The sequence below is a fragment of the Glossina fuscipes genome, unplaced genomic scaffold (genome assembly GCF_014805625.2).
Source record: "Glossina fuscipes isolate IAEA_lab_2018 unplaced genomic scaffold, Yale_Gfus_2 27, whole genome shotgun sequence".
Lineage (NCBI taxonomy): Eukaryota > Metazoa > Arthropoda > Insecta > Diptera > Glossinidae > Glossina > Glossina fuscipes.
Genome location: NW_023998422.1, coordinates 1627248 through 1648214, shown reverse-complemented (window position 1 = coordinate 1648214; position 20967 = coordinate 1627248). Strand labels below are relative to the sequence as shown.

Sequence of the window (20967 nt, the reverse complement as noted above, 5' to 3'; positions counted from 1 at the left end):
AAAACCAAATATAAATAAATAAAAAAAAAATTAATACTACGAATAAATTGATTATGGGGAAGATATGTGTCAACAACAACCAAAGCGGCACACTCCACCGCTGAAGCGAAGTATGGGTGGGTGTACGCTCGAGTGAAGATAGGGGGGAAGGGGAATGTTTATTGACGGACTAAGAAGGGATTAACGAACGGCGTACAGTGCGAACAACAGACCTCACAAACGGACTTACAAAGTGTGAACTCATTAAAGGTTTGATTGGACCTTTTTAGCTTGTTTCAAATTCAAATCTTTTTTCTTCTTTTCATTCTTAAATTTTTTGTTGTCATGCGGCACAGGATGCCTGTATAATTTGCGAACGCTCTACCGCGCAAAGAGTGATGCCCGCGGCAACCTTGGTCCAATGAAACGTCGATTTCAAGCACACTGCTCGAAACAACAAGAAATTACGTTCCTATGTGTCAGGCAGGTGTGGGTATTTTTTTAAATATTTGCCGCCCAAAAAATGTAGGTGGAAATTCTTGACGTTGCGTCTATACAGCAGTTTATGACTACTTATGGGTATAAAAAATCAATTTTTTTTTGCTTTTTAAGACGAAAGTTTTCCCGATTTACCTTGCATCATGGATTAGTCCATTTTCAATACTAATGTGTGTGTGTGTGTGTGTGTGTGTGTGTGTGTGTGTGTGTAAGAAACCAATATTTTTAGCAGATTTGAAGCTGATTTGCTAATGTTTACAACCAGGATTATGTTTAGTATGGACATTGCAGACACACAGACGTATAGACAGACATGATTAGATCGATTTAGGGTTTGATACTTGTTATGGCATAAGAACATATCCCTTCCGCGGTGGGTATAAAAAAAATGGAATTCTATCGTCAGAATAACAAAAGAAAAACTGGCATCGAAATTCACAAAAATCTCGTCGTTCACATTACAACCATGACAAAATTTACCGTTCCAAACGTCCGACAAGTGTATTTGATTTATATTTAAAATGTTAAATTACATTAATATTAAGAAAAGAGCGGTAGAAATACAATTATTAAAACTCAAAAAAAAAAAAAAAGGTGACGGTATTCAGTTCAATGAAAATAAATTTTAGCAAAAAAACAAAAAAAAATAGTTATAGGACAACAACACCAATCGACGCTTCAGAATAAAATGTAGAGAACAATTAACGGAGATCAAGCGAAATTTATTTTTTTCGTTAAGCTTTTGTTAAAATTACCATCAAGGGTGCGGATGACGATGACGATGACGATGGCTTGTTGACGTTACGTTTGACGTGATTCTCATAAAACTCGAATACAATAAAAACTGCGTATTTACGGTTGTGCAGACCGCAGATGCATAAATAATAAATTAAGAACAATTTTCTCATAAACATCTGCGATGTAATCTCCTTTGAGGCGAGACTAAAGTTGTATCTCCGTACACTAAAGATTCGTTTCCAGGCGATAAACTGCCAACACTGCTCGGGCTGCCACGATTATCTTAAAAGTATATAAAAAAAGAACAACAATTGTCTTAAAAAGGAAGCATACAATGAAAATGAAGAAATATTTGCCGTCCCGTGCTATGGTGGACATGAAAATTTTATAAGTATATATATAGTACGAATAATATGATGGACAGAGATGTGTAAGCTCTGTGTCTTAAGCGTAAAAAGAAATGAAACTTACAATATGGTGAAAGCAAAATTTCAGGAGAATCTCTCACCGGGCTGGCCGGGGAACTGGACACAGAGTTTGGCGTAAGATTTTTGGCAGTAACAAAAACTAAAATTAAATACGAAAAAAATAAATAATTAAATTAACAATAAATCTGCTGAAGCACAGTTATGTTGATGGTTTTCAGTTGTCGAACTTTATAATGCACATGCTGTTCAAGAAAGTTTTCATTACTTGGCTTTATTTAGGCGGCACTTCAAAACTCATTTTTCAAAGTCCCCTGCTTTTGTTTACAACGGACTACGCCTATTCCACAGTCGAAGTTGGACGGATTCTTGTTGGAAATGCAAAAAAACCAATACTGAGATAAAAAGTTGTTGTTGCTATTTAAATTTTTCCTACTTTAGCAAATCCTACAAAAAAAGCCTGCAAATTGATAGGGTTTCGTATATAAAAAACAAAGGAAGACAATAGTTCTTTTATCTATAAATTTTTGCCATTATAAGTGCGAACATGTAACGTACGTATTGGCGGGCTTAAGTATGCATACGCATTTGGAAAATTATGGTTGAATGGATCGATCAATAATTCCCGGAAACCTTCACCATATTCGTCAACATGGACTCCTTCAAGAATGATTCATTTCCATGCATTTTTTATAGAATGATTTGTTAAGCCATTCAAAATTCGCTAGACCCAGAAGATCTATTGAATACACGCCCATGCCACTAGTCTTCCAGTTTTAGCAAAATTTACAAATCCCGGCAATTTCCTTTGGTCGGAGCGTCACACCTTCTTCGGCTTTGTAAAATGCTCGCCGGCATCTGATTCTGTAGATGGCCTCACATTCACATAGAATGTAATAGGACGCCTCCCTCGCTTCTTGGCAGAATCTGCATGAATCGGTATTAAGCATACCCATGTTTTTCAGATGGTATCTGAGGAAATTATGAATTGTATAGAAACCCGTGGTTAAATGTGGGTTGTTTCCTCTTAGTTCCATTAGTTTGTGTGCCCTACCGGAAGATATTATGAATCTTTTTCCTCCCGTTGTCCTGCACATTGCTTGCAACCGCAGTCCGCTTTACTCTATGCCCATTGCGATGCCAGTCTACTAATATTGGTTCTTGATACGCCACAGAACTGTTCAGGGCCAAGGCGCCTCGGGCTCCCCTGTTAACTAAAAAGTCGACCCTTTCGTTGCCCTTATCACCCGAATGTCCAGGCACCCAAATTAGATGCAAATTGTGTCTGCCTATCTCATTCATTGAAGACACTTCCCCTTAGGGACTTCAAGGCGGCTTGACTGTGCGTGTATATGCAGATCCGTTCTCTCCTGCACTGCCTTCTTAAACATTTAGATGCACATGACGTGATTGCGTAGACTTCTGCTTGGAATTTGGAGGGACTATGCTTCATTAGTATGGCGTTCTGGCAACTTGGGCCACAAATTCCATCCCAACATTGCTATATCCCATAGCGAACTTAAGAAATGACACAAAGTATTCCACTACTTCTCCCATATTTGGGCAAAAGATTAATTTCGCACAAAGTGTAATCGATCCATAAACAAACCTCTTCATAGAAAGTCATAAGAACGAAGCCCTTGCCCAATCATATGACGGGTCATCGATTGAATCCATTGTTTTTCAGATGAAGTGACGTTTTAGGGAACACAGCGCGAAACTTGACATACTCCGACTCAGTGCCACAAGCATGCGGTGCCAAAAGTCATCATTCTTGTTTTTCGTTTGAACTGCATCAGTTACTGTTGGCAGACCTAGGGTTGGCAGTTCCTAGGGTTGGTTTTCTTGTCTAGAGCAACTCTTAATAGTCTGCACCCAACTGCACCCCTGATGATGGCGCCGTCTATTTATTCAGATTCGTCATCGACGTTAACAATACGCGTTTGGATAACCTGATGCACTTATTCCCTATCGCTTATCGATTTAACAAGGGGATACATTTCTTCCTCAGGCTAAAGAAACCTTCTAGAATTTTAATGCTTACTGATGTTGTAAGGAACAAGTAGGTAAGAAGATAAAAGTTAACTACTGTCATACTTTTATTTCGTGCTCTGTAATGAAGATGTAATTAGGGAAAGGCAACTGTATACAACGTTAAGTTTGCATATCGTCGCATTTGATTTAATAAGTGTTATGCATGTAATTCTCTTACAATTAATTTGCGTTTAAGATCAAAGTGTACTTAAAGCGATATATGTGTACGTTCTTGTCTGTGTGTCAAACAGTCGCAAAATAAAATGAAGATAACCAGCAAATTTAGGTTGCGCGTTAATGAATTGAAAGCAGATGCAAATTGCAGAGCGGAAAAACCACTTAACACAGTTATCGTGGTGAGAAACACCCATAAAAATAGGTATGTATACGAATCTACGAAAGCAAAGCGAAGGTTTATATAAATAAATTTTCACCGCAAGGCAAAGCAGATACCTTCAAGAGGCGTACATATATATATAAATGTCTACAAAAGAGACAATGTTCATATTCATAGCTATGTTGACGATGACAACGATCTTCGTGAACAGTTGACGGTGATGGCATTCATGTAAGTAATTTGTCCAAAAGCGTTGTACATGCATGCACGTGTTATGTATATATGCAAAGAAACTCATTTGCGATTGATTCTTCAGTCAGTGTTTACACAATGCTCCCACCGTTGCAGAGGTAACACTTAATCAACAAATGAAACTATAATATCTCGGCATTTTGTATAAATGCCATCGCTGCTGATGATGACAAGAAAAAAGTGTGTTTTTATAAATACGACACATATGTTAAATCATTCACTGTCAGTTGCCAACTCAATGAATGCATGTTGTTTTATAATACAAGCTCACAGCACCGTAAAGGTAGGCAGGCATACACGCAAAACAGACAACGTAGAGAGGGCGGAGTAGACGATTTAAATTGTCACCGATGTTGCTCTGCACAAGGAACAGAAACTCTTGCACAATATTCTTTTCGCTTTGCGTCGGGCCTATGGTTAATTTTCATCAACCATCACTGAAGCTAGACATCAGCTGACTGCTGTTTGCGGAAAGCCTCTCATCGCAGAATATATCACTGACTTATTAGTCCAACCGTTTAAGCAAAAAAACAAAACAATATGTCAGTTAACAATTTGCGGCTTATTGAGCGCTATTGACTGACAACTGCCGGTAAACTTCGATCAAACGCTTACCAGAGCTCGTAACTTAGTGATGATGATGCCAAATACCGTTAAAAAGAATACAATAGTATAAGTAAGTTCAGTTGGCTGTGAATAAGAATCCAAACAGAACATATCTATGTATGTAAAGGGGCAGAACGTTTTTAAAACTTAAATGGGATAAGGACTTGGCTTCCTCTTGGTTAACGCAACATAGTGATGTGTGTAGTGAACGAATACGAGAAAATCAAATTATTAAGAAGAATTCAAGGATAAGATAGACAAAAAAGAATTCTACTTCCCATGAATAATACGGAACTAGTGTAGGAGAATGGAGAAATCCAGTAAATAGATAGGTTTAAGTTTTATAATTCGTTTAGTATGAAGACAAAGGAGACATTTAAGTACCACATTGGCTAATATTGTCCCACATATACTGTTTCCTGGAATGCAGTAATCATTTACTGTCATTTATCAAGCACCGTTCTACATAGAGAATATCAGCACATTGTGAATCTACAAACATTACTCTAAACGTAAGATGCCCGAGTGACAACAACGTATGAAAAATTAGTTTTTGCCAAACCGATGGATACAACAGCGAAAGCTTCTTTTCCGCTACGTGATTACCTTCCTGTCTAACATATGCTACTGAAAAAGACTTTTCAAACGCAGCCCTCAAAATCGATAATCCAATGAAATAATCCTTCACTTGATTAACATACAATCTAATGATTCTATAGGTTGGTTGTGGGCGTTTAATCGAATAAGAGAATCTGAATGCTCGTAAGCTTGATTGCATAATAGAAGCTTAAGATGGAAGTGCTCTTAATAAAAGAAAATCTTGGGCATTTGGCGACTAAGGAAACAGCAGCTGTAACGGATACCAAATGGATAAAGAAGGATGTACGGACAAGAGCATGCGTTTTTGTTTGATTGGTGATGAACAATGCACACGTCTTAAATATCCGGTTACAATAGGAGATTATTGGAGTAAGCTCAAGGACCACTAAGAAAAATCATCGTTAAGGACGCGAGTCCTTATAATAAAGACTATTTGCGTGCAAGTTGATAATTTGAAAACGGAATCGCACATCTTTCAACCTTAGTTTCGTTAGAAGTAAATTGAAAGAGAAAATTACGCAAAAGTTCTTAATGGAAATGAACGCTTTTCGAAGGGAAATGCTTTTTTTGCGTAAAAATCAAAAATATCAAGAGAAACTATAAATATTTGAAAAGAGTGTATAAATAATAAAAAATATCTGTCTATAAAATAAAAAACTATAAAATAAAAGGTTCCTTAGATAAGACCTACAAGAAGAAAGAAACGTCTGGGCATGAAGTGAAGTTAGGAATTAGTCACAATCTGGACATAACGAAAGCAATGTTCCTCGCTTTCATCAACTGACGCAGAATATATATCAGTAGCTGCAGTTGCACAAAAAGCCGTTGCGTTACAAACCCTTTTGGCTGACTTTGGAATTAAAAATAAAAAAGCTGTAATAATCTTCGAGGACACCAAGAGCTATGTAAAAAGTTATATACTGAGGTATATGGAGGCAAAAAGCGGAAGATCGAAAAAAGTCGATACAAAATATCATTTTATACGTGATCTTAAAAATAGAGATGTATTGAAAATCAATTCTAAGAGATATGCTAAATTCTTTATATTAAGAAGAAAAAGAAAAAAGTTTTATTATAATAAAGAAAGGATATTGGAATGTAGGTAATCGTTAAATTTTTCTCTCCAATAATTCCTATATAGAGAATTTTTATAGAGAGAATTTTAACTGACTTTGAATTGTTGTCAATGTCTTTCATATCATTAAAAAATGGAACTTCGTTTGAATGCACGAATGCCATATATATATACACTGTTTTATATATTAGCGCTTATAAAAAGGATTGAAGAAAAGGTCTCTATGGTCGAAAGCTAATACAGTAAATTTATGCGCCGAATCAGTATAAATTAATATTCTATCTAAACTATTTACAAAAGAAGTTTTAAGAAATGGTTCCATCCCATTCACTTCGTACGTCAAAGCATTCATTTTCGCCGACTTTCGTTAAAAACTAGAGCGTAATGTCTTGTTCAAATAGTTTTTATGAATTGGATTTACGTTACTGTGACGAGCGAGCTTGCACGTACACACTTAAATAAAAACGAAAGGTGAGTAACAGATAAAAACCAGCTGACGATGTTGAAACGCTTGTAGACAAGCATGGCGGCAAATTAAGATGATTTCTTGGGTTGGACAGTGGGTCTCGATGTCAACTCTCGAATTGCGGCTTCCACGTCGGACGTCCCCAAAAGCAAACGTAATAAAATTGCGTTCTTCCGTCCTTCGGAAGTAAGATGGAACCAATATTGACATGCTGAAGATGCTATTCACTAATATGAAAAGTTATTAATAATTTTTATACCGAATAATATACGAGAAAAGACCGCCGTGACCTCCACTACTCCTATGTATGCGAAAAGTTTATGCTCTCCTCTTGCTTATTTTCGAAGTGACACAATAGTCCTTGCAACACCCCATGAACCGGTGATGGGTATGAGTCATTTCCCTTGAAAAGTATCGATAACTAGTTATTGTCCAACTATTGCTGCTAATAAAGAAAAACAACAAAAACAATAACAAAGCAACAAAGCAGAGAGAACGAAATGCTTTAAGAATATTAATTGCTGGTAGAAACATTTGGCTTTGGTAAAACGACAACAAGCTAAAAGGCAAAAACTTTTGAAATTCATTTTAACGTAATTGCGTTTCGTTTTATTTCCCCTTAAAGCGAACTTTTATAAAGATTTTTCTATTTTGATTCTTGCCCAAGTTTCTTTTAAAGGAAGTAAACAAAAAAAAAAAAAACCAAAAAAAAACAAAAAAAAAGAATAACAAACTACATAAAAATACAAAGGAAACGGTTAATTAAACTTACCGTCTGGATTAATTTGTGTTGTGCCAACTGAAGGATTTAAAGAAAAATACACTGCAAGTAGAGAAAACAGAAAAAATTATAAATATTATAGGCGAAAATGCTTAAAAATATGTCCACAAAGAATTTAACAGAAATTACATGTTGCCCTGCCCCTTTCCTATTTTATGAGCGAAATAGTTACAAGGATGCATAGTTTTAATAGCACTCAACAATTACCTTATCAGATGCACTAAAATCATTCCTAGTCTTACCGCTAACTAAAAACATTTTTAACTTTTAATAGAATCTAATAGAATCGCTTTCTGTTCAGAATCTAATAGAATCGCTTTCTGTTCTGTACCGCTCCAAGATAATGTAAAATGTCCACTTCTCGTGCTCACGTAACATCTCGGTCACATATTACCAAAACTGATTGATGTCGCTTCTAACAACGGGAATACATACTAGTTTTAGATGCTGACAATCATTAAAACACCTGCCGGAATTTCATACTATTTCAGTCATTTACCTACAAGTTGCATTGTTTGCGATGGTGAACAAACAATGGGAAAATCCTAATTTCGTGCACTGATCGCACTTTGCTTGATGATGAAAAAAAAACCGTTCAATGTCAAAGTAATTTGAAAAACGCTACGTAAGTGGGCACTCAAAAGAGGGGGGCTGCACCAAAAAACATTAAATAAATGCGGAGAGCTATTCTCGATAGTCGAAGAAGTGTGTTCCAAGAGCTATCTGTCATCTTAAGTATATCAAAAGATAGTTTATTCCAAACTTGACACGACGAAGATATTTGCTCAATGCGTCCCGCGTTTACTCCCGGTCGCATAAAAACATCTGCGCTGGCATAATTCAGATAAGTATCAATCTAAGAAAAGCATTAAAATGTCAGAGAGGTGTTGGATTGGCTTTATCACTTTTAAAAGAGACTTCATTGATGAATGAAGTCCAATTTTTTCGTACTTAGTCCCGGCAATGACTGCTAGCAATGTTGAAGTTCTCCATATTGCAGATCTGCAATGCACTATACAGCTTATCCGTGCTTTAAGAACTGAACAAAAATTACGTTACTTGAAGATGACCAGATGTACGCAAATTTCGATCAAAGCCCTGTTAGGCAACTTATACGTCGAATTAACTCGTTTAAGCAAATTATACTTACACCATACTGTAAACGCCACCAGAATAACAACAGTTACGATCAGACCCAAATTAGACAACAACTTTAATATATACGCTGGAGCTGCACTGAATGGCTGCTGAGAACATTGAGGCGCAACCGCTGTCCCGACTAGAGGTATCTGAAAGAGAGTGTCAAATTATTACGTATTTTCAAAAAAAAAAACAAGAATGTGCATATATATATCATCACTCAATAAATCTCTAATCCGACACATATATGGCAGCCCTATTGACAGGCTCCTATGATTTTTAGATAGTATTATTCAAATGTCATTTCCATGACATTAATGACATTGGCACCGTTAGTTTACGAATTACATTTAACCTATTGGCGCTATTTACGTAATTTTCAAGGCAATGGAAGATTCTGGATTTAGCGTTCGACGGCATTGTAAACAATTGCAACTTGTAGACTAATGGTTGGAATGCCATCACACATCGTTTAAAGATTCAAACTATCAAGAAATTATACGCATCGTCAATAGTCATCGTTCACCTGCAATCATCCGACGATTTGTTTGAGGGATGTGTTACGAATGGTAAACATTTTCTCATTCGCAAAAAAATGAGAATGTTGCAAATATTGAAGACCAGGCAAACTGGTTAGAGTATACGCCCGTAGACATTGACAACATCTCCGCTTGCCGCATTTTTTTGCTCATTACTCTTAAACTCTAATATATATATGACACTTGAGGATGGAAATTTAGTTTTCCTTTTTGCATTTTCTCTTCTTCGGAAATATGGATTGGAAGAACTAAGGAAAAAATATTTTAAACCAAATCCGACGTTATTCGTTAACATCGTCCTTCTTCAAGGGTGATATAATCAGTCGAACACTTCTCTAATATTTCAACGGTTTTTTTATATGGAGGTCTTCAAAGTATGCTTCAAATATTGAACTCGTCTTGGAGAATGCAATCTGAACTTTGTGCACTGTATTCACTCGGAAAACAACGTTATTATCGATTGCTTGCTCCAATCTTTCTTAAAAATGGAATCGCAAACTTTTCTCTCTCGCCTCTTCTCTTCCCGCCACTCTCTCTCTCTTTTTCTCCACCTCTTCTCTTCTCGCAACTCTCTCTCAATCTCTCTCTATCTCACCCTCTCTCTATCTCTCTCTCCCTCTCTCTCTCTATCTCTCTTCTCTTCTGTTTCCTGTCCCCATTTCCCAATCTCCCCTTTCATCATCTTTCTCCCTATCACCCTATCTCTGAAGAACCGTCACGAGACTGGCGCTTAATAATTTTTAGATGCAAAAAAAACAAAAGTCCCAAAATTGAGATAATTCAATTCAATAGTAGCAGTAGTTAGGAAATCGACAACTAGAGGCTTAGCGAGAGAAGAGAAAATAACTGTATTTTTCTCCAAGGGAGATTTATGGAATATTCATGACCTGAATATCTGTAGAGTACGAATGTACTCTCGCTACGCGCTCATCGTATTTAATGATGGGAAATTAAAATAAATATATAGAAAAAAAAAAAAAACAAATGTAATCGTAAATTGCGTGTCTTCCTACCACGACACAGAATGCACAATACAATCTCAAAAATATAAAATAAAATGAAAAAAGAAAAAGGAAATCTTTTATAAAAAAAGAAAAAAACTCCTTTCAAGAGCAATACATTCGAACGCATGTATGTAATATGACAAGTGAAAAAACTAAGGAAGCTACGTAAATATATAAACCACTCCCAAAGGGACAGAAGTCACGTTATACATTGACTGTATGTCAAATGTATTTCATCGATTAAACAAATTCCGCCTGGCTTTGTCCTTTGCTTGTGCAACCCAAATTATATGCTTCCGCTTCCTACAAACGATATATGGTATATACGGGCGGGCGAACGGGCGGGCGTATATATGTATGTACGTATGTATATCCAGCATGAGAAAACAAAGTATTGTTGCATATAAAGTTTCCAATACATTAACAACAGAGATCCCATTTAATGTGAAGAAGTAAAAAAGAATTCTTTCTTGTTTATCATTATCGAAACATTGAGCGACAATAGCAATGCAAAAATATACAAACATACAAATGTACAGTACATACATACATACATACATACATACATACTTTTATATACATATGTATTGAACATATGTTCCTGGAAAAATTATCGTATGGTTAACACAACGCTTTGCATGATGCATACGGGAGCGAACGTTTTGTTTCATACGATTTCTTTAACGCCAACAAAGTACGTAAAGGATTGCGAGATGTTGTGCAATTACAATGATGAGATGATACTGTAATGGAAAGCAGAATTGAAGGAAGTCTGACAACGACAGACAACGGCATGCATAATTTATTTTTGCGGTGTATCGTCATTATGTAAATGCCTTCATTTTACTTTATTTCGAAGAGCTTTTATACTTTTCCGTATTTCTTGCGTATAATGACATTTTATTTTTCTTTTTTCTTTTTCCTTTGTTTTTTTTTTATTTATTTTTATTTCTCCGATTATTTTAGAATTGTTTCTGTCATTTCGAAACGATGTTTGTAATTTCTAAACGATTACTAACAATTGGTTTTGAATCACTTCTTATGGATGTGGATGTGTTAACAAAGAATAAACCGGAAGACAGTTAACGTGCATTAAAGTTAACTCAATTCGTCAATTCTCAAGCAGAAGAACTTTACCTGAGTTGATGTTGAAATCTTACATATTCTTAGCATACGGCACAATAAGTAAACCTGCGCAATTATCAAACTTATTTACATGCATAATAATATTCATAAATATATCTGCAGTAAGAATAAGTAAGAAAATTATTTTCGGTTGTGACCGAATCTTCTATACCTACCAAACAAAAAAAAAAAATAGTAAAAGAAGAAAAGAACAAAATTTTCATATAATAATAGGCGACGGTGGCTGATTTGTTTTATTTTGTAGAATAAAAGTTAAAATCGCCCCACTGTTATAGTCTCTGAGCAACATGTGAAAACCGCGGGAAACAAAGATGATGTCCATTTTTTCTGTACAAGCTTGTGGGCGTTATAGGAATGTTCTTCAGTCGGATTTTTTCATTTTTAAATTTTTCTGAAAATTTGTGGGCGATATCTTCATTTTTACAACCGGAAGGATGTTTACCACAGATACTATAGAGTTGGGCAGACGGACACTGGTCATATATATATATATATATATATATTTGGTGCTTGCAAATATTTTGGCCAAGGAATTCCACAGATAAACATGGTAAAGAGATGGGAAATACCATTCCATATAACATATGGGCCTTTCTCCGCCTAAAATAACTGTTATTTTATTTAGTACTCTTGTGAGATATTGAAGGACGCTCAAAATTACATTTTCGACCTTCATTATTTTTTTTGTTCAATTAGGGCTGTCGCAGCCACACCCGTTCAGAAACTCACCGTCCTAACTGTCGGTTGCGATTTCAACGATTTAAAAATAATGATTTTGATGCCAATGGCAAAGAAAGGCCGTTAGGAGTAAAAAAGTTCAAAGACAAACCGGACGAAAATCCAGCTCAAACTCTCAAAGAACATTCAGACAACTTAGCAATTGATGAATCAACTGTTTGTAGACGTTTACGTGCGATGGAAGACCACTAGTAGGAGGGAAAATAGCTACCATACGAATTGACTGAAAATTCCATTTTGGCCACTTGTTGCAATAATTGTCCAGGATACATTATTGCAGCTCGAACGGTCATTTCCATCAAATCCAGCTTATTCACCAAACATGACGCCCCTGATTACCACTTTTTCACTCAGCAATGTTGAAAAAGTGCGGAGATAGGTCTACGATTGGGCCGCTGATAAATCAATAACGTTCTTTCGGCACGGTATGAAAGAATGGCCAAAATTTTTGCAAGCATCCAACACAGCTTGGCCCGACGGAAGGAATTCGCGATAATCGAAGCAGTCTGTTAACATGACTGGGGAGCTAAACTATGTTTTGCATAGAATTGCCAAAACTCTCACCTCCAAGTGGTGATCCTCGGAAATCTAACCGGACTCAAGGGTAGCTGGTTAGTAGAAGTACTACATTATAGTAATTGGTGAGAGCATGGTAATCTGCTCATGCCAGTTGATACGCCCGATAACTATATATCTTGAAGAAAGATAGTCCGGTACTGGCTAACCTTGACGGTATGGTATAGTCTAAAGGCAAGAGTGGCGTATTACATTTTTAGTAGTACAAAGCGCAAAGTAATGCTAAAGGCTTTGTAGACAAATTTTAAGCACCACGGGGGTCAGAAGCCCGCTCGCAGGGGTTCTGATGTACCAGGAAAGTTCGCTGGAAGGTACATCATCCTTGCGAGCCCTGACTGCTGGGTACGGCCCTTCGAGAATTATCGTAGTGGCTGTGGTTTTCACCATTTCATATCCATTGGAATAAATCCGGGTTGATGATAGGCCTCACCGCATACCAGAGTAGCGGTTCATACGGCGATACACAATGAACCATCTGCGCACGTCGTGGTAAGAAAGGCCCCCTTATTATGGGTTTGTCTCTCCCTTTGGGGGGTGATCACTCAACTTAATTGAGTGCCTATGGTTGTAGGCAACCCGTCTGGTTAAGGCATCAAGCCAGGTGCAGACGTTAAACCCACAGAGCGATCTGTTGACATGACTTGAGCGACTTTGGTGCGGTTTTTTCGGTCTTTATTCACTTTTTGCACGATCTCCGCTCGTCTCATCGATAGTTTGTTTAGATCCAATTCTCATCTTCCGTTCTAATGACCGCTCACTTAGTTTTAACTGAAGAAAATCGCATATTGTGAAAACCGGAAAAAATACCTTTTGTATCGTACATGACGCGAAATGACGTCACTGCAGTGCTAGGAATTTAGAAAAAAAATATTTTTGATATTCCAGATACTCGCGCATTATAACTTGAATGTATCCCGCATACCTCGGCGATGGGTACAAAAAAAATAAAACGTGACTCAGTCAAAAAAATTAGAATAACCGCTTTTTTAGGAACTACTTATCCCACAATTTTGGTCAAACCAGAACTCCTTAGAATAGCTTTAAACTTCGGTATAAGAAAATGCTAAATGCCAATGTGCTGGCAATGATGAACTTATGCAAATTTAACTTTATTTAAGTAGATCCCAAGCAACTGCGAATGGGTTGGCTGCAATTAATCAATCAATAACCTTTTGCCCTCCTAATTAGTGAACATTAATAATGTAACAGATGTCTTTGTAGGTTTAACGTGGGCGCACTACCTTGTCGGTTTAACCCCACGATGCCCGATGAGAAAGAAAAAGACGACTTTGACATCCTAATAACAGCACCGCGATACATCCAGCTTAACGTAAGCCTTTCGCAGATCGCCGGCATTGTAAACTCCATATTTCCAGATCTATGTGACGTTTCCAGACATATATTGGATGAAAACAATATGTTTTTTCCCACTTCCGTTTTAGTTTTTCACCATCGCAGTTGAGTTTGTGAAATTTTTAAAAATTCACATCAGTAGATATATCCTACTTATCAGATATAATTTATAATTCTAATAAATACTTGAATGCCTTGTCTGCCACATTTCCCATTCTAACAATTAAAAGCGTTTTTGACCGCTTGGGTGCATTGCTTGGAGGTATTAAAATTAATACCAAAACAAATGTACCACTAAAGATGAAGAAGAACATGGTGAATATATAGTGTACATATATATAGAATGCGTTCTGCATCATATATATGTTGAGAAGAAATTTATTGCAAACAATTGAAAGCTTATTCAACTTTTTCGTGTAGTTTTCAGAAAGTTTAAGTATTTATGTAAATATTATTATATAATACAACAGCACGGTACAAAATACGAGGCGAAGCTGCACAAAAATGAAAAGATCAAAAAGAGAAAAAGAAAACATATCGAAAACTTGGATGCATCATGCAACGTCCGTATCAGATGGCCTGTTGGACAATTTTCGATTGGATATAAAAAGTTATGAACAATTTTTTTTTTTCCATATCCACAACACTGCAGAGTAAATATATTAGATTTGTTCGTGGGTTTACAACATCTAGGGATAAAGATTAGAGACACTTAAAGACCTGTTCGTTTATTTGTAGGACTATTTGTTCCTTGCCTGCCATTTAAACTCCAGCGACTGCAAAAATTTACATAGAAAGCTGAAGCTTACTCTTAAAGATCAGCCCAGAATAGTTCAGCAGTAACTGTTGTAGGATCAGAAAATTACGAACTCATAATGCATGGCAAATATTGATCTAGAATCTAAACCAGATACTTCTAACAAATGAATGTAAAAGTATCCGCAATTGCTCAACCAACTACTGACTTCAGATGACGGCTGTTAATAGTTTGTCCCACAGTGAAATGAAGTGAACTTCGTATTCGTTATTTATTGCATGAAAGTAAAAAAAAAGGGGAAAGAAAAAAAAAAAAAAACAAAAGAACAAAAAGTTTAGGTTTTGATAAGTCATTCACACATACTTATTAAACGCTTTTCTGATATGAAAGAAACAAAGTTTAATGTTCGTAATGTAGGTGGCATGTCTGGATATTGTCAATGTTTGAAAGTAGAAACATTTATATATATAAAATAATATTTAGACAAAGTTATAAAAACTTTTTATCATTGTGTTATGGGTTTGTTTCTTCGTGTTTTTTTTTTTTATTATTTTTTTTTTATTTAATTCAAGTGCTTCCGCTAGAGAATAAGACATGTTCATTTTGTCAATCAGTTCGTCATAGCAAAAATCTACAAAATACATCTACACATTGTTATGAATAAAAGGCATTAATTCCTAACGGTATACGAGAATATATACATATACTAGACATGTGATTGAGAGAGAATTTGCAAATCAATTTAATCTTGTCTCCTGTAATAGACGAAATTTTGCCACTACAGGATGAGGGAAAGTGCGAGACATGGTAGGTAATGCGATCAATGGTTATTTTGGCGAATAAATAAGCAAGTGTACATATAAAATCTTAATGAAGAGACCATGTATTTCCGGGGCTTATGTGTTTCAACGGTAATAGCATTTAAATATTTACACTATATTGCGTTTAGATTTTTAAAATTAAATTTAAAAATTAAATTTAAATCTTATCTTATTTAAATATTTTATGTATTTTTCACGGTAAGTACACACTTACGCTCACACATTGAATGAATTATATCTTCATTCATGCATAAAAAACATTATGATTTAATACACAATTCAAATCGTACTTATCCACCGTTCATTCAACTATTATTCATAACTCCCTTCAGGGTATTTACTTTTAAATATAAAAGAATTTCCAGTACTTTGGAAGTGCAATTTATGCAAGTATTTCGTAAAGGAAAGGAAATCTAATCAACTGTTTTGGTATTGATGATTGGCTGAAAAGTTTCCAACCTAAATAAGAAAAAAGCGTCTTTTCTGTAAGCCAGCTGTTCTTTAACGTGGTCTCCCCTCTAATTACTTCAACAATTCTCTAATATTTCGATGGCTACTACTCTACTGGCATTATTTGCACAATTTGCTTCAATGACCTCGTCATTGGTCCTAGATTTTTTCCGCGGAGCATCCGTTTGACATTTTTCAACACTTAATATTCGCTGAAGTGCCGATCTGGAGGAGATGGTAAAGTGATATCCATCTTCACCGATTCAATCTTGACTCAATACGCAATGTTCTCTCATTTCTCTCTCATCCTCTCTCTCCCTCTCTCTCTTTATCTCTCTCACTTTAGTTGAGCATACATTCAGTTCAATTTGGCTGACTTGGGCGATGCTCCCGCCAGTAGTTATAGTCTTTGACCTTTCGAACGTTCATGATCAACGTTTGAGTTCACTTAACCAAAATTTTGAGCCTCCCAAAAGCAAATACTTAACAGCAGTCCGTTTTAACATGTTCGCAAAGACAGCGACATCTATTTACTGAAACGATCGTCAAAGAACACGTGAAGGTGCATAATGGCTGAAACTTTGCTGAGCTTTATTAGCACGTCCAAGAATGTATTCTCCAACATTCGCAAGCAATGCAAGCACTGCAATGTTCATGCTTAGGTCGGAGACTTTTCGAACAACCCCTGAATTTACAAGCGCGTGTGTATTTGTTTGAATAATATCCGTAAGGATTATGCCGAGGTTTCGATATGAAAAATTTCGTTTAGAAAAAAGAAATTATTGAAATTTATTGTATTGTTAGTATAAAAATTTTCATTGTACTCTATGCATGGAATTCATACAGTAATCTGAAAAAAAAATTATTATTACTTTTCCAAGTATCCGGTTTATTATTATTCTCAAAAATAACTGCAAGCTCTGACATAACTTAAATTGCAGGTACGTAATACAATGTATTCACATTGGAAGAATTCCGCAATATAATGAACGTCATTCATCGATTACATATTATTCAATATTTGCCTCAAGTCCTACACTTGGAAGACTCGAGGTAATAAGTTAAAATTTCGATTTCATTTTCACTTGAAACAAAATTTTTACCGATCACTGTGCATGCATACACACAAACATGTTTCTTACACTTACCTGTATATCCTGCATTGTGACTGGCGAATGAACATTCACATAAAACTGTTCATCAATCGGAAATTCTTTTAAAATCGTTATCTTGTAATGTAAAGTTCCATGAGCTTTTGTGTAAGATGTCACCCTCACTACAGATGCATCTGATGCTTTTACCTAAAAGAAAGTATGAATGAAATGTAAACTATATACGCAATCACATGTAAGAGAGCGAGATGATGAACAACTTTTATTAAAAAAAAAGTTCTTAAACAATTTATTTTAATGAAGTTTAAAAAAAATGCACATATTATGCTTACTAAAATTACAACAACAGTAACAGCAGTATCACCTTGGTGCGGAATTTAATACATGGATATACGTAAGCACAAGTGTACAAGTAATACTAAATAAAATTTGCTGCAAGCATTTTTTTTTTTTAATGCTTTCCTTACAAAAGGTAAATTTGCTATCAAGTCGCATATGATCGAACGTCTTCTTTTTCGCTAATTTCTTACTCTTCTCTATACCCACCACCGAAAGATGAAGGGTATATTCATTTTGTCAAAACGTTTGCAACGCCCAGAAGCAAGCATCAGAGAGTCCACAAACTGTATACATTCTTGATCAGCAACAAATTCTAAATCGATTCACGCATATCCGTCTGTCCGTCTGTTGTAAATATTCTGCTGGCCGCGAAAATGAAGCTATCGATTTTAAATTTTGGCAAAAACACTGGAAGTTCTTCCGCGCATATTGGTATTGAAAATTGGGTCAAATCGATCGAAGAACGAATGAAAGTGTTTTTCAGAAGCAATGAAAAATTGGTTTTTTCCGCATTGCACTTAGACTATACAAATGAATGAACAAAAATTTGAACGCATATTCTATGAGCGATTCTATAGCATTTGTGTGCAAGAATAAACAAAATTGACCACACCTATCCAGTGTTATAGTGTATCAAAATTTAATTTTTTTTACAATACCTTTACAAAGCACAGTAATAAGCATTAAAAACCCCATAAAGTATACGACTTCTTGGCCAATGTCATGTTAGGCCAAATACGTCTGTCCGTCTGCCTGTTGGCGCAACTTTATGGTATATGCGGTAAACATTCTCCCATTAGCGAAAGTGAAGATACCGCCCAAAAACTTGTAAAAGAATTTGGAATCGACGTAAACTCAACTTTTTAAAGGACACGCCTATAAAAAACTTTTATTTTGAAAATAGAAAATATCAACTGCGTCCACTCCGTGTTATAGAGCATGAAAATTTAATTCTTTCACTTCTTTTGTTTTTTTTAGGATAACAATGACGGCTATAATAGATTCGGCCCCGACCGAATTTAATTTTCTCATTTCTATTTAATCCCGAAGTTGCTTGCTCAATACCTTAGAAGAAATTATTTTGTTGAACTTTAATAAATCATTCTGCATTTTCGAAATTTTTTCGAAAAGAATCACCACAATGGGACGCCACTGTCGACTCACAGCTAAACATTTTATACTTTTAAAATGCGAAGAACTTATGCTAAGGTATGTACAACATTTCGTTAAAAAGTAAAATTTTATTCAAGGTATGTAAAAATTATATGTACGCAGTGTTTTAACAAAAACATAAGTAAAAACATTATAGTCGAGTAAGGCCAGGTGTCAATTTATCTTACACCATCGCTTCGCCTAATGCACCTCTGCATAATAAACTATACTATAAACTAACAAAAGACCTTATCAATAGAGGGGATGTTAGAAGTGAAATGGTAGAGCCCAAAAGCAGCTAAATCCCATTACACTTTACTTATTTCCCGCGTGAAGCAATTATTGCCGTTTAAAGGTTTGCTTTTCATGAGAAGACTTATAGGGCGTGGTGTCCAAAAGCAGACCTACGTCGTCCAAATTAATTTCTATATAAACCAATGCTCATCATAAGAATTACGTCTCTTTTCCGTTCAAGGGCTGACTTTTCGTAAGAACCGTTCTATGATGAGGGGAGTCAAAAAAGTGGACCATCCGATTTACATTTTTGACATAAATTTGCTAAAATGCTGAAACGCTTATCGATTTTTGTCGAGAAATTTTGAAAAATTTTTGTCCAAAATTTGCAAATTTTTTCATATAACGGTTTTTTTTAAAAAGTCGGGTCCAATTCACTTCTAATAGGATTCTTTCTTGAGACAAAATGAAGCAGTTTACCAATTTTACGTTTAGAAAATGACTCTGATCAAGCAATATAATAAACAGTGCATCAAATATTACACATTAACCTAATATACTGCCCGCGGCAAGATTTGATTGATGTAAAAAATAGTTAGCTCGGGGGAATTCCAAAAGATAATTTTGTTCAAGGCATTTTTCATCATTAGCTATACATTTTTCCCGCCTCTCTGACAAAATGGAATTTCGTGCCAAAAGCACGAGTCTTTTGAACTTATATATCTGTACACATAAGCAATCATTAGGAGAGATATTAATCGGAAACAGCGGCCGTCTGTTGTACATAGCAAAAGTAGCGCAGTCCCAGGGCCTGCAGGCCAGTCCTGTTAACGGGTTTTGCAAAATATTACCGAGTTGAAGATCAACCTCCAATATCTTTTCCGACGTTGCGACCGTTTGTGGCTTAATGCTCAATAGCATTTTTTTATTATTAGTGTCATTCATTGTGAAGAGCAGTTTATAGCATATTAAACAGGTAATTAATTTGCACTACACTCCGATCTTACATCATATTTAGTTTCCATCACTTGAAGGGTGAGCAATTTCCTTCATATTAGCCCAAAAAAGCAGCATTGGGCGTTGAGACTTGCAGCTTGAACATAATTTTCATTGACAGACATCAGACGGACAGACGGACAGACAGGCTTAGATCGATGCAGAATCGAACGGTATAATAAAAGGTGGGTCTATCATAAACCCCTCCTGGCCTGCTGTACACACACCCGCACTAACTTAATATACTCTGTAACACAAGGGGTGTACAGGGCATAAACAACAATGGTTTTGTACATATTTTCAATATGTGACAAAACATCGACGTGAATGGAATCATTTTTCACGTTCGCGATAATCAGGAATTTAAATTGCACATAAAATATGTAAAGTGTGATAAAATTTAAAGAGACTATTTGCCTTTTTCATTGTTTGCTAACTTATGCGCGTCGGTGAAAATTGGCGGCGGAAATACAAAAATATCAAATAACATGGAATTATGTTTAACACATTAATTATTTAGGAAATAAGCAAAAAGCCCCAACTATGTAAACATTTCATAACAAAATTTGCACGAAACAGAATTCCCGACAATTCTGTTACTACGATAACATTATTATTGATTCATTTTATGCAAAAAAAAAACAAAAAACAAAAAAAAAAAAAAGTTAATCGCAGGGGAAATATTCGCAATTGAATAATATTGATAATATTCGTTTTGCATTATTTATATTTAAGTGGGATGCGGATTGTTATTAAGCTACAACTGATGATGATTTCGGGAGTACGAAACCCTTCCTTTTTGATAAGAAGATGTGAACT

At 35.7% G+C, this 20967-nt stretch overlaps 1 protein-coding gene across 1 annotated transcript in view; it reads right to left on the bottom strand.

The window, feature by feature from the left end:
• Window positions 1-1098: 1098 nt before the first annotated feature.
• Window positions 1099-20967, bottom strand: part of LOC119635741 (nuclear pore membrane glycoprotein 210) — a 48151-nt gene continuing 28282 nt past the window's right edge. Inside the window, exons 22-26 of the mRNA XM_038030734.1 lie at window positions 17464-17616; window positions 8942-9080; window positions 7783-7833; window positions 1687-1782; window positions 1099-1497 (exon numbers count right to left, since the gene is read on the bottom strand). Coding sequence (XP_037886662.1) covers window positions 1382-1497; window positions 1687-1782; window positions 7783-7833; window positions 8942-9080; window positions 17464-17616 — 555 coding nt within the window. The 3' untranslated portion in view covers window positions 1099-1381. The remainder of the gene's footprint in view (window positions 1498-1686; window positions 1783-7782; window positions 7834-8941; window positions 9081-17463; window positions 17617-20967) is intronic.